The following is a 14,103-nucleotide window of genomic DNA, read 5'->3' on the forward strand; positions in this document are numbered from 1 at the left end:
TCTATTGTTTCTTCGCATCGCCTACCTGGTTCCTGTTTGTTCCTGAAAGAGGATAGACCAACCGTGCTCAACATTTTCGCAATAGGTCATTCTTTCAAACTTGAGAGTCCTGTTGGCAAGGAAAAAGTGAAGTCAAAGGCAGCCGTAGGTTGTTCTTCGGGAGTAGAAAACAAGGTCGACGTCTAAAAGATACTCAAAGCATTGTTCCGGAGACAATTGGTTTGGCGTATCTCGAAACATCCACCACCCAAATCTTCTCTTTGATTTGATTTGAGATCGTTTCGGGGGAGACGATCTTCATCTCGAGTTTCTTTCCTCTCGGCGGATTGGCAAGTTAAGTCACTTCATGCCATGCAGTGTTGAACGTATAGTCGCATTATCTCTGTCAAGAAACTGAGGTACTGATTAACAAACATCTTTCAAGCATTCAAAGATGCTATCACGCTTCAAATACCCATAAGAGAACCCAAACAGAGTTTCAGTAGACATAGTACCGGCGACCCTTCGTTCAAGGATGGCATATGTGCATCTGGTCTCCCTTCCATCATTTCCAAGAACATCGTCGTCTATTCCCATCAGTCGCAGCCACATGCTAGACATAACTGGCGAACAATAGAGTTCTGCAAGGTAACCTCCCCTTTCGAGGGACTCATTAAAATCTCCATGCAACACCCACAGAAGGTTACATAGGCTCATCTTCTCCTTGCCGCCCATATACTTGTGCCTCGAATGCCCAAACAAGTCAAATCGAGAAGCCAGCCTAGGTCAGGCATAGGCTGTGTTCTTGAAGGCTTTCATCTGTACGGGCTCAGATACCCGTTTCTAGTTACTGGGAAGAAACCAGAAACATCAGAACTGGCCGTGTTCCTTGGAGACCGACCCTTTTCATTGAATGTGACTGGAGATGCCAGTTTTCACAAGCCCAGTTGACAGGTATGAATCAAGATAGCAGTCAAAGACCATTGGAAAGAACACGACTAGTGAATATGAGATGAGCAGACAAGACTGCCGAGCATTGATACGTAGCATGAGTATGATCGACCGCAACCAGCCTTCATGTAGATGTATCTAGCAAGTGAGCAGCATCGCTCTGAAGATGGACCACGGATTTGATCACCATTTATGGATCTTTACATGAACGATTTTGGTTCATAAGGGGCACTCGTACTTTTCGGACAACTGATTTAGAGCACAAGGGCGTTACCTCCTAGGATTCAGTACATCGTGGGTAGTTCAAACAGCCAAGTCGAGAATCAGTTAGACTTCGGACTATAGGTGGTCTTGCCGACAGTCAGCCGGAAAATTTCCGTAGATGACTGGTACGCTGAATGGCATGCCTGCATCGAGATTCACCTGCATCACCCAAGAGTAAGTATAAAGTCGGCGGGTATGGTCGACCAGCGCTCATAACTACCGTCACCAAAGAAGATCCTTATTTCAAGTCCCGAGGGTCAGGTCCCTTCACAGTACCACCAAAGGAGACTGACGTCGGTTCCGGGTGGGTGGTCGACGATCCAATTGTTTATATACAGGTGTAGGAAACGAGAATGAGTACGTGGTGTCTATGCCACCTTGCGCGGGACGGGCCCAATGCTGCAGTCTGTCACTTGGCAGATGATAGATCGGGCTCAGTCAATCGAATCAGAATCGATATCGTAAAGTGAACGTCCACAGCACTCCGCGGCCCCGGGACGGCCGGCCGGAGGTAAGTTCGTGGTGTTACGCCAGCGTCGGCGACGGGCGGGGGGACTAATGTGGAGGCGCGAAGCCCAAAAGAAACCACCATGACCACCACCAGAGGTATCCATACTCGAAGGTGTGCCAATAGTCGGATCAGCGCGGGGCAGGCTCCGGGGACGCCAAATTACAGACGGTCTTTCTCAGCAAAAGTGATTGGAGCCTTGGCCTTGGAGGCTCGCTACTGCCAATGGAGACAGAGGCTTTTGTGTGCCAGTGGGGAGTCGTCATCACTCAGCATGATCTGGCTGAGTCGCTGCGATGGGCCTGACACCCCATCGTGATTTGTCCATGGACGAAAACAGGATCGAGACTAAACCGGGAATAGGGGGTAAATTCGTGAAAACGGGGATTCATCTTTCGGTGGGCGGTGTCCATTTGTGATGGCCAAATGTATCGCTGTAGCCTGTCCCGTACACCGGAATGAATGGAGTGAAGACTGAACGGCAAGCAGGGCAGCAAGGAAGTGGGAGAGAGAAACAACGTGCCTGCAAATCTTTTTGTCATTTAGCCACCGTCTCCATTGATATCGGCTGTCCTTGCAGATGCAACAAAGTGAGGGCTGCTGGGGTAAAGGAAGGCAAAGTGAAATGGATTTTCCAGACTTGCATGTCACGCCAGGTCCAGGAAGGGACCAAAACAATTTGACAATTCGGCTCGAAGGGTTTGAGGGATTGCTTGCCTTGCGATGCTCCGCTGGCTTCAGTCATGTCCAGCTCCATAGCGAGCAGGTGGTCGACTGATGAATGTCAAGGTATCATTGGGTACATAGCCATTCCCAGGATTCCAGCGGCTGGGGATTGTTGCTGCTGCGAGTTATCTGAGTAAACAGCGCCATTTCCTATTGACAATGCTGGCGACGAAGCAATCCGCAGTGGAAGGTCTTGTTCCGCAGTGGAGATATTGTCCGACTGCGACTTGTTCGCCAAACTAGGTTTGGCCATGCCATGAAGAGGGAAGTAACAGAAGAACACAGCCGTCCCCACCACCTGGCGCCGAGGACTGTTAGTTCCTCTGATACCGGTCCGACCGGCTTATCAACGTGCTAAGCATTCAATGTGACTGGGCAGCTGAGACTTGTCGAACCCATTTCTACAGTGTCCTGTAGTAGGAAGAGTAAGGAGGACAGCCAAGACCATGTTTAGGCGAAGTCAAGCTGAAGGTCAGATGGAGTCGTGAATGCAGGACTGACACCATGCCAATGTCGGATATGTGGCACCAGACTGGCCGGACTAGGCTTTGGTTGGCGAAATGCAATGGAAGCCGAAACTTGAGTTGGCGATCTGCCAAAGGAGGTGCCGTGGACAAATACCTACTCCGTATGCACTTAGTGACCCAAGGGTAGCACCAGATGGGCCCGGCCGGTGCTCCGGTGCGGCAGACTCTCCGAAGCCAACCTGGAGTGCCGCGACGAAGGTTACCAGGGATAGGATCGGACGAGAAAGCCAGTATCTGTACTCCGTACAAAATACCTAGACCCCAGAACTTAGCTGACCTCGATCACTCCAAGCACGGTGTGACAGACAATCAAGTACGAGGTGCGCCGGTGAGTCGTTTTGATGGAGCTTGCATGGGACGTATCAAGAGTACAATTAGGAGCAAGAGATGATGACGGTTTCGTGAATACCGATATCGCTCTTGACCAGTCAGTTTTCACCTGGACACCAACCGAGGCCGAGATCGAGCAGCATTCAGAAGGGGCTGATGTGATTATGACTGAGGGAGAAAAAAGCAAGCGAGCAGCCGACTGACTCTGTCATGCAGCTACTGAGGCCCAGGGGCGTAGTGACTAAGATGGTTTGTACCCGAATCCGTAATCGAAGGCGACATGCCCCCCCGGGGGGGGGGGGTCGTTGGTTGGGCGACTGCAGATGTGGTGTCCGAGCTCGAGGTGAAAGGGGGTGGTGGCTCTGTGAGCGATATTATCCGCAGTGAGGACTTCGGACTGAGGAGTCTGAGAATATGCCATTGAAAGAGCGGCGGTCCAGTCCAGATGAGACTGGCTAGACACGGCATGGAGCAGGGTAGCTCAATCATACAACAATAAGCCACAAAGAGGCCAGGTAGTAGCCGTATCCACGGAGTACTACGTAGATTGCGAAGACCAAAGGTACCTGTGTTGGAAGAGTCTGAAGTCGACCCAAGGGGGCAATCAAAGACGAAGAGGATTGTTGGGGCCGGGCTGCCAGAATCGGGACAATCAGTGTTGGCGATTCTTGGACTTGAGGCGCTGGACGCGAGACAAAAGCGTGCGATTTGTGTACGACTCTATGTCCGACATACGGTATGTTGTGGCTGATATCGACAAGTGTTGGTAACGGCTGCGATGGCATGAGTATCTAGCTGCTCCCGCGGGTGTACCATGGCCCGGAGTATCCGTACATCATGTCCGTCAATATCGCTTGGTCTGGACAGGCCGGTGTGGCAAACGGAACGGAGACAGGCTTGGACTTTGAGAATGCATTTTTGCATGGGACAGAGAGAAGCAGGCTTTGAGGAGTGATGGTGATGGTGGTGATGGTGGAAGTGACAGACAGGCGGTTTGTGCTTGGTGCAATTATCTAAGCATTCGAGATGACTGGGTTGTAAATTATGTAAGCGAAGCTTGCTTAGGCCGAAGGGACGTCCCTACCTTACCTTGTGGACGTGGTGCCTATGGTAGGTACCTTAGGCCCGGAACGTGGCACTTCCCATTGGATGTCCGTCTGGCAGGCCCTTTCATGCATCTTTCCTTGTGCTACCTACCTACTTGTAGGTTTTTTGCGCACCTGCCAGATGCATGCCTGCTTGCCTGCCTGCCTCAAGTCCCTGCCCCAAATGACATTGATTGTAAGGTATCCACAAGGTACCTTATGTGTGAAGTCACGTACGTATGTACTATTCGTAAGTACCTACTTGGAGATGGGAGAAGGAAGGTCCGAAGGTGACCAGCATTGCCTGCACCACCCAAACTGGACTTAATTTTCGTTCATAGCGAGGATGCTGTAGAAGGTGCAAGGAACGGAGCACTTGCAATTACAGATGGGAAAGAACGACGTTCCTCTTGCTTCCCATCTTAACAGTGGAGATGATGCTGCGGGTGGAGCCGAGGCAGCAACTTCCTTTGTCTTCCCTTGACCACATTCTTCCTACACCACTTGAATTACGGCGACGACCTCGACATCAATATCAGCATCAGCGCCCCATCCTCCCAACCTACCTTACCTTTGTTGATTGCCATGCCCTGATGGTCTGATATTATATTCAGCATGCAATGTGGGCATCGCCAAAGATTCAGCCACCTGCAAAGAAGAATTCAAAATCAAATACCTACATGTCCTCCACCACCATCATAACCAGCATCTAAACCAGCACCACCAAACCAACATTACCCCTCGGCGACCATCAAAGCCACTAGGTATACCCTGTCGTGCCTATTCCCCCTCAAAAGACATGGAACAAGTCACCAGGCCATCGAGTCAGCAGGGACCGACGTCGTTTGCCTGTGCCGCGTTGCGTTATCCAGACCACGCACCAAGCTACTCCCAGCCGCCGCAGTTGACGGGCTCACTGGCCTTAGTCCCGTGCACATCGAGCCCCGCCAGCTCCAGCGTTCAAGCACTTTCAAGCAGCCAGGGGCTGGCTCCATGCCATCGCCCCTGTACGGCTACGTCGTGTGTGAGACAGACAGCATGGCGCCGCTCCTCCACCTCCGAGCCAGGCGGACGTCACCAGAAGGAGCCATGCCATCAAAGGGATCCTCCTGTCCATCGATTCACCCTCGCTTTACAGTTACGTTGCCTCTTCACCACATGCTCCGTATCTGTGTGTTTTATCACACACACACATACACACACACACACAAACCAGAGACACTGCAGCTGATGATTGCCAAACCACCGCCAACATAGTGCATAAGGAAGCGGGCTAGACGAGGTTTTGGGCAAATCGTTGTTCAGGGTCGGTTTCAACTCTCGTCGAGACTCTAGATACGGCTTATTGTAAGCGCGCCCGCCTATCAAGCACACCCTCCTACTCCCTGCAAGTCCATCGAATGGCTACACAGTACGGTAGACTGGCCGTGGGTTCAATTTGCATTTCATGGCCTGTCTGTCTCACCTCCACTACCAGCTAGTCTCCGTGAAAGATCTCGTTGCTGAGAGGCCTTCTGAAGCTCGGCCTACATAGTATTTAGTCAGTATACTATGTACGGGGCACCAACTCGTTATGCCTGCCGTAACTCAATCATTCAGGACCCTTGACACAGTCGGCCCTCGAGCTATGAAGCACCTGTCTCGGCCGCAGATAACATACACTTGTAACCTCGAAGATTGGTACGCGCAGGAGCACTGGGCTGCTAGCATTCCAGCATTCACGTTATCGACATCGACTACACGCACTGTACGACTGCCCTACGGATAACTGATGCCTTGGAACGGATCGTTGTTTGGATTGTAGGCATAGCATTGTGCCATGCGGATGACTTTTTGGCATTTCGCGAGGTTGTCTCGAGGTACCTCGAAGTAACAGCTAAGAGTCCCACTCGATGCAATTGCTAATCCCAGATGCATAGGAAAGCACGAGTCTCATGTTGCCGCAACACACACTCCCATACTTTCCTTCCCACACGCTCAACTATTCACGAATCTGCCACACAGCGCCACAGGCGTCGCTCTTGGCGGCAGAACGGCGGGACAAACAGTCCATATTCTGGGCTAACTTCGCACTATGTCAGCAAAGAGTTCGCACCCAAATCTACGGATACGCGAGAATTGCTAGGCACACCCCGGTCGCCTTCGCTCGACAATGTGTGCCATAAACGCAACGCTAATTCGCTCTGGCACCCGAGGCACAAGTCACTAGCCTTTTCAGACCATCATTGCCTATACTGGCACGGCTGGCTCTGCGAGGTTCTGAGATGTTTTGAGCGTGGCTGATGGCCAGATCACGGCCTGCCCAGCAAACCATCCACCTAGCCGCTCTATCCCCGCCGGCCGGTTCGGTGACTTCGACATGGGCAAAAGCCCCGACGTCCAATACCAAAACATGACGATGCCAGCCAGTTTGAACGGCAAGGGCTGTATCACAGTCTTGCGATTACAATCATGAGAACCGACTGGTTCTGCTTCGGGGATACCTCTGGACAGCGCTATCAAGGTTCCAGATGCCTCAAAATGCCCCGGTCATTGGCAAAACTTACCAACGTCAAATCGGCCATCTCAGCGGTCGTCAATTACGGACACTTCGGCCTGGACGGCGGGAAACACGGAGGCCCGAGGCCAGTCCCTGATCCCTGGCTGACCCTTCTTGTTGGCGACAACTGGCAAATTCTTTTCTTGTGCTGAGTACGGAGTACATCCTCTCACCGTTGAAGTACATGGCCAAATATGCGACCGATTACAATATTTAATTGGCTGCCGCCCTGCGGTCCAGACACCTGCACAGTTAAGATCGGATATGGAGTATGGGGCACTTCGGGTTGCGAGACTGAACACTCCGTACAGTGTTCTGGATCTTTCAGACACGCCCCTCCCACCCTAGAAGGCTCTATAGCCCGCTCAACACCGCGATATTGACCAATTGTGGTCAAATTTTCAACCACTTCGCACTGACTCCCAAGCGTTATTATAGGTATGCTCTTGCTTCGCAAGGAAGCAGCAATCCTGCGACTCCGGCTCAAGCAAGATTGGCGCACATTCATTCGGAAACGATACGGATATGGGCGCAACTAAGGACTGCAATCCACACACGCCGCCAGTCTTCCGCCGCTTGATCGCATGGCCCAGGCGAAGAGGCCGACTCTTGCATGATTTCAGAAAGCCAAGACTGGGAAGAGTATCCGTATGTTCGCAGAAACAGCTTCTCGAAACACCGACCAGCGACGATTATTACAGAAGTCTACAAATCTCAAGCCCGGTTGGGGTAGCATGTCGAGATGCTGCTCTGAGGACAGACGGATGCTTCATTACCGAAAGAACCTTTGAAGTGTGCACAATAGCAGGAGATCTTGCTCGTCGAACTTGATACGCTGTCCCGAATGCGACTGCTCAAAGTCTCGTATCCGTCCCACGCCACTAAATTGAGGTTGATAACCTGATACCCATCGAGCCCGGCATGTAAATTGAAAGGAAAGGATAGGTTGTTGCGCATCACACTGACGTTCCGCATGCTAGACGACGGTGTACGCAATATGGAGTCAGTGGTCAGACTGCAGAACCCAGTTCCGTGTCGTGATCCCAGCTAAGATAGTGGGCGAGGCGACATGTGGTCTGCAACCTTTTCACCTGGGAAAGCTTCTATTGACACACTCAAGGCGTCCATCAAACAGTCAGGTTTGTTTCCACCGATCGACCGGCCGAGCACCACACCAACAGTCTGCGCTAGCCGAATGACAAGCCACATAGGCGACCGCACCGCCGCGGGCAGCGTTACGCTGTACTTACCTTCTTCAATATTTGGCGCCAGTAATGAGAGTGCCCGTTGAACGAAGACAGCACAAATTTGATGCTGACTCCCTCATTAGGCTTTGAAGTCCTGAACACCGTCCCTATGGACCAGTAAAGGCGGCGTTATAGCCCTGAGTTTGGCTGCGACTCACTACGAAACCGGTGCGGCGATGGCAAATTCGCGATTCGATTCAAAAGTAAGTAGTCCGTCATACCCCTGTCTGTGACATGCTTTCGAGGTTGTCCTGAAAGCCGCCTACAGGAGATGTGGCTTAGGCCACCTCTTTCCATTCTGTGGGGAGGTTCGCAACGCCAAAGAAGTATTGCGCAGTGGCAGTTCCTAAGTGACAAAACGGAAGACGAAGCATACGGGCACCCCCTTGGATTACAGCCATACACGCAGTCAATGGGAAAATTGCATGATTGGCCTGCGCGTTGGTTCGTTTGTGTGGTGCGATGAATGTTGGCTGGCCAAGGCTCACAGTCTTTGACCTTACTTTTACCACCATCGTGCGTTTCCCTAGGACAGGAGTGTGCATTCCAGAAGGGGAACATCACCATTTTCCGCTACTCCGAGAGGAAGTTTCTCACCAAGTAATCCTGCTTGACAATGACGAGGCTGAGATCGGGTCACACAGGATAGTACTCTGTTCCCGGTTCTTCTTTCACGATACGTACTTCGTACACAGAATGGCCTTCAGCCACCCAGAGCGAACCATTTTTCAACAGCAACATGAGTGTGTGGAGTGGTTTAACACAGCCTGTTCACGATCTCGGTCCCATGTCGCAGCCGGCAAGGGAACGATGTGTTGGGCCGAGCAAGGAATGCTGAGCACCTGTCGACGAAGCCCGATTGACGAATGAGATTTTGCTCCTCCTCCCTGCCGTTTCTCAGTTCACACTCACGGAGGCTACAGCCGATGCCCGAATTTCCGGACGAGCCATGCTGAGTGTGTCCACGAACCAGGCTCTAGTAAGAAGGAAGACTGCCGCACCGGGCTTACTCCTCCGTCGCAGACCGGTACCGGCGTCATTGGATTTGGGTGGGACAAGCCTGGGTCGAGATCTCAAAGTCTTTTGACAATTGCACGTTGCTAAGTCGGATTCAACACGAATGAGGTAGACACATGCAGTACCAAGCAAAAACCCTCGAAACCCTGTCGGCAGGCCTCGCGGAGTCGCTGAGGATCAGACTCGAACTATGCATTCTCTTTGGGGAAACATCTCAACATGCAACGCAACAGACATGCCACAGGGGCGTTTGGGGAGGGCGCATCCTCATTATTCGCCGCCCACCGACGCGCATGCAATCCGTCAGCAGAGGTACGTCCAGTTTTCTCGGTTGAAGGCTGAGATATTACGACGCCTACACCCCTCTCGTCCCATTACCGCTGTTCTCTGACCCTGACTGAACGATAGGATTGCGAGGAGCCAGTCTTGGTTGGCCCTTCACCAGTCATGATGCTTGTCGCTATTTTCACGTACTTTCCGATGACTGGACGACGCCCAACACCACCTCAGTGGTGGCAGAGTCTTTGTGGAGGACCCTCCTGTGCTAATTGACCGTGTCTCTTACAGCACATGTCTGGGGGCCGGTACCTCAAATCTTTGCTGTATCCGCAAATGCAACCACTTTGGCCCGCTCCATCCATTCGGTTGTCTGGCAGCCTGGCAGGGGAAACGCGGGCAAGACAACCCCCTTCGCGTGTCGCTCACGGGGTATACTGCGTACACAGTAGTGTCTATGGCGAACAGGGTCGTTTGATGTTGCAGGGATCTTAATGACCTGGCCGAGCTCATGAATTCGGGCACAGTGGACGGAGCGGCATTGCCCCTGCGCGCAGCGTCGCCCAGCTATTTGGCCGGCACGATCGGCGTGGCCCATGACGCCGCTGTATTACAGATGTTTTGTCATTTGAAGTGTCTCGTTGCTGCCACAGCCGAAGACTTTGTCGAAACGGGCGTGCCACTCACCCACCATCATCATCATCAGTCAGAGGTGCATCCATTCCTTCAAGCGCCGTGCCCACTCCTTAACCGAACCAGCTTGTGACTGAGGCCAGACAACGATCCAGTCAAGCAGCCCACAGAGTCCAAGCTGGCAATAACACAAAGGCTGGGTTGTGCATGACATGCCTCGACGGAGTGTGTAACACTTTGGAACCTCGAGAACAGCCGACTCTTTGTCTACACTGTTTCCCCTAAGGAATTGCAGTCCATCTCGCTTGCAATGCTTGCTCACGAAATACATCCGCGCGACAGCAAGTTCTCTGACGCATAGAAATGGCGAACCCCAAGCCGCGGTTTCATTAGGGTGAGGACGAAAACGCAAAGGGCGTGGGCCAGACGGAGCCACGGAAGCATCCAAGTTCCTTTGCTCAAGGATCGGCCGTGGACTATTTGCATGCTCTACCCTAGCGCTGGTTCAACCATGGGTATTCGTACGGATACGATCCCTTGATTCTGTGCTCGATTTCTACCTATAGGTGAGCAGAGGGCCTGCGCCTGGGCCATGCATCAGTCGTCAATTTGACAGCCTCGTCTTGCAGCAGCAGGCTGGCAAGCAATCAATGCTCAATGGTCTCGGCTTTGGCGATACGCTACAATCATCCATCGCTTCCTCTTGGTTCCTGCAAGTTCTTCATCAACCAACACCATTACTGGGTATACATCCTATGTGGCTTTGGTGTTGACCCTTGAAGGTCTTTCGAGGAAGATGAAAGATGTTGGGGGCGCTGCTCACCACATTGGTAGACTTCGCGGCAAAACATGGCAAGAACAGTATGTTATTTGATTTGCTCGCCGAGCTAACCACCTAGCTCTATCAATTTTGGCCATCCTCAGGGCTCGGCATCTCTGCTGCGTTCTATTTTGGGGTAAAAGACCAGATTAAGTAACTAGGGCCGTTGCGTTGGCGAAGAGTCTGGCAGACTCCTTAATCCTCCAAGCTTGATCTCATTTGGGATCACTTTATTGTCGCTTTATTTCTTTGATCGCTTTGCACGACAAGGGGCTGGCCGTCGGGCAAGAGAACGGCGGACAGAGGGCCAAAGACAGCAATGGTGTCCTGGCAACCCTGGTCCGGCTACAACCACGAATGAAGGAAGCGGCATTGCACAAGACAACCTAGACAAGAACAGACGCAGCAGCAATATCGATTCGGCCGTCCAGGGGACGATCCTCTCCCGCGCATCTGAGAATGAGACCCAGTCGGTGCCGCCGTCCACACGACCTTGGAAGTTGGATCACCATTCCTTTCTCAGCAGTGGGTGTTGTCTCAATGACTGGGAAGAGTCCAGGATGAGGGGGGGAGGGGCTTTGAGGTTCTTGGACTGACCGCAGTTCGCAATGCTACGCAGCGCCCACTGCCCAAGGCATATGATTAATGTCGACGCAGGACTAGAGGGGTGAATGGGGATTTCTTAGTGGAGGTACCAGCGTCGACAGCAGCGAGCATACCTACATTGGCTTGCTCCATCACACCTAGCGTTCTGGAAGCCATGGACGTACCTACGCGACACAAGACAGGACCCTGCAAACGGACTTTTGACGGCGTACGCACGGCAATACGTGTGCCATCCGGACGGAGCGAGGCAAGGGACAAGATGCCTCCCCGCACTACCACGGCCACGATACCAAGACCCCAGTGACCAGACTACCTTCCTAGCATCGACATCCACCTAGATCACAATTCACACCGAGTCAACGCCAGCAAACAGGCGAAAAGACGGTGCGCTGCCGTCAGCGGCCGTGTTTCTGTTGCGGGACGCAAGGTGACACAAGGGATCGTGCCTCACGTCGGTCTTGTATTGCTTTCTTTGCCCTGGGCTGGAAAGTTGACTCGCCTGCAAGCAGCTGGACTAAATTGGATCGGCCATTTCTCACCCATCGAAATGCCAATGCCAGCCTCTTTTGTGCGTCGAGCCACGACAGTGTGGGCACGGATATGGAACTGCTACTGCGGTGCAGCACCAATGCCTGGGTTAATTCAACATGCTGGGTCGTCTGGGATTTGCCGACCTCTGAAGATCTGAGCTGTTGGGTACGCCGCACGAATCAGAGCGACGGAGACTAGACGTCTTGCAAAGTAAGGTGTTCCTTGCCAGATTTCTTCCCTACCGTTGTTGACTTTGGTCAATTTGAGAAGCGCTGATGTGCGGAGGCGAAATAAGGTCTCGAATGTACGGTGCCGTCATTCCGTCTGGCCTACCGCGAACCTGTGGCATCTATTCGATACGCAAATAATCGTGGAGCTATCAGAGTATTTGATGGGATGGATTGCAAGCAGGCGTTCGAAAGTTTCGCACTTTGATGAGACAGTACGGACTAGGCATGTGAGGAATCTATACGCAGTACATGTTGTCAGGGACTTAGGCAATATCGAAACAAGGCTATGCCCGGAACAATACCACACACCACAATTCGTACGCGCACCGGAAGCTAAGACGAATTTTCTGGAGTGTTGTCAAGAGGGTTAGGTGTGCTTGAGTCACTGTTGCTTGAGCTCCGTGAAGGTTGGAGGGGACGGAAAGTCCCGTCCGACAACCGTACGTTGTTCGAGTTGCAAGTCTGCGTCACTTTTGGGAAATTTGAATGCTGAGCATAACTTAGCAAAGTGGACGCAGACGCGCGAGTCACGGTCTGTTTAGGATGTTTCTCTGGCGAGGCCGTCATATTGCTGAACGTACTCCGTTCACGAGGGCGCAAGCAAATTCTGCTTGGAAACGGACGCTGGACTCTCGTCCCGAAAACTATCCTGCAGCATGCGGCACGATGGCAGCCGAGGGCGGGCGTAATATGCCCCAAAGACGGCGGCCGAGGAAAATGACGCCCGCGTTACCGAAAGGGTTTGAGACGAGAGGAATCTATGTAATGGGCCGGGGACCATTACAACCGGGAGGAAAGCATGTCGCGGAAGCAGGTGTTACGAATGGGAACTCAGCCGTGGACGAACCGACCATCCAGAGGCGCTGCAGCGGCTAGTGACTCAAGACAACGAATGGAAACCAAGGCCACCTGGGTTCGAGGCATCGAAGACGGCCAAGCCCTGATACGGAGTGGTCTAAGGTTATCTCAAGGCTCAAAGACAGTCAGGCGAAAAAGCATTGCATGGCCCATGTAAGGTGCTTCGCCCACTGTGCGGTGCAGTTCAGCCAAGGTTTTAGCAGGATGCAGGTGCTCTACGGATACAGGGCAGACGTACCTTGTATGAGCAGAGCCCAAAACGAACGAGGGCCGAAAGAGTTTGGTGTGGGGTTGGTGCCGCATTGCGCGGAGTGGGCGTGAGTGTGGGTTATGAGACTGTGGATGGGACGAGATGCTCAAGAGTATCCGTAAGTACCACCGAAATGTGCCAGTGATGGACATGCTGACGATGGCTGACGATGGATGGGGCTCGCTGTTGCGCTAGGGAGCCTACTGATACTGTACGGATACACAGCGCAGCGCAACGCAACGCAACGCAACGCCCCCTCGCCGGTCCTGTTCCGTTTGTGGTACGAGGATGCACAAGCCGAGCACTTCACACACCCAGCGATCCATCATAGAGCGACCCAGGCAAGCCAGGTCAAGCCTACATAGTACTCCAAACAGAGATGTGCTGTATTATCCGACCCCTGTTGGACTGCTCTGGTACAGTTTATATCTGACGGTGCCTGAGGCGTTTGAGACGGTTTCTTGCCGTCAAGGTGGGCGATGGCTGAAGTTATCGCTGACGGGCAAAGCCTGTGGGCCGAAACACTTGTTGGTTGGTGTACACTAAGTAGGCTGATGCTCATTTGCTGACGTTATCGAACTGGCTAACTGCGACTATCACTAGGACATCACAATGTCGGTGTTCGCAAGAAGCGACCTGTTCGCGACGAAAGGGGAGAGTCTCTGTAGTCGGCACCCACGCCTGGATTCCGGTGGCCTCTGCTATCGACCGACAAACACGTCTCTA

The 14,103-nt window shown here is 52.6% G+C and overlaps 5 protein-coding genes across 5 annotated transcripts; 3 read left to right on the forward strand and 2 right to left on the reverse strand.

Moving 5' to 3' along the window:
• Positions 1 to 3,770: 3,770 nt before the first annotated feature.
• On the reverse strand, positions 3,771 to 4,298 carry CPAR01_13770 (uncharacterized protein; the record flags this gene model as incomplete). Its single annotated transcript, XM_060498022.1, has 2 exons — positions 3,771 to 4,032; positions 4,099 to 4,298. Coding segments are annotated over 2 exons (462 nt in total), but the record flags the coding sequence as incomplete, so codon positions are not given.
• A 5,857-nt stretch (positions 4,299 to 10,155) lies between these two features.
• On the reverse strand, positions 10,156 to 10,524 carry CPAR01_13771 (uncharacterized protein; the record flags this gene model as incomplete). The annotated part of the gene is made up of 1 exon (XM_060498023.1): positions 10,156 to 10,524. A coding segment is annotated over one exon (369 nt), but the record flags the coding sequence as incomplete, so codon positions are not given.
• A 629-nt stretch (positions 10,525 to 11,153) lies between these two features.
• On the forward strand, positions 11,154 to 11,498 carry CPAR01_13772 (uncharacterized protein; the record flags this gene model as incomplete). Its single annotated transcript, XM_060498024.1, has 1 exon — positions 11,154 to 11,498. A coding segment is annotated over one exon (345 nt), but the record flags the coding sequence as incomplete, so codon positions are not given.
• Positions 11,499 to 13,354: 1,856 nt separating this feature from the next.
• Positions 13,355 to 13,742, forward strand: CPAR01_13773 (uncharacterized protein; the record flags this gene model as incomplete). Its single annotated transcript, XM_060498025.1, has 2 exons — positions 13,355 to 13,495; positions 13,608 to 13,742. Coding segments are annotated over 2 exons (276 nt in total), but the record flags the coding sequence as incomplete, so codon positions are not given.
• Positions 13,743 to 13,856: 114 nt separating this feature from the next.
• CPAR01_13774 (uncharacterized protein) lies at positions 13,857 to 14,045 on the forward strand (the record flags this gene model as incomplete). Its single annotated transcript, XM_060498026.1, has 2 exons — positions 13,857 to 13,908; positions 13,981 to 14,045. The coding sequence occupies 2 exons, from the start codon at positions 13,857 to 13,859 to the stop codon at positions 14,043 to 14,045; spliced, it is 117 nt and encodes a 38-aa protein (XP_060343494.1).
• Between the last annotated feature and the right edge of the window lie 58 nt (positions 14,046 to 14,103).

The sequence above is a fragment of the Colletotrichum paranaense genome (genome assembly GCF_030867605.1).
Source record: "Colletotrichum paranaense strain IMI 384185 chromosome Unknown Scaffold_13.1, whole genome shotgun sequence".
Lineage (NCBI taxonomy): Eukaryota > Fungi > Ascomycota > Sordariomycetes > Glomerellales > Glomerellaceae > Colletotrichum > Colletotrichum paranaense.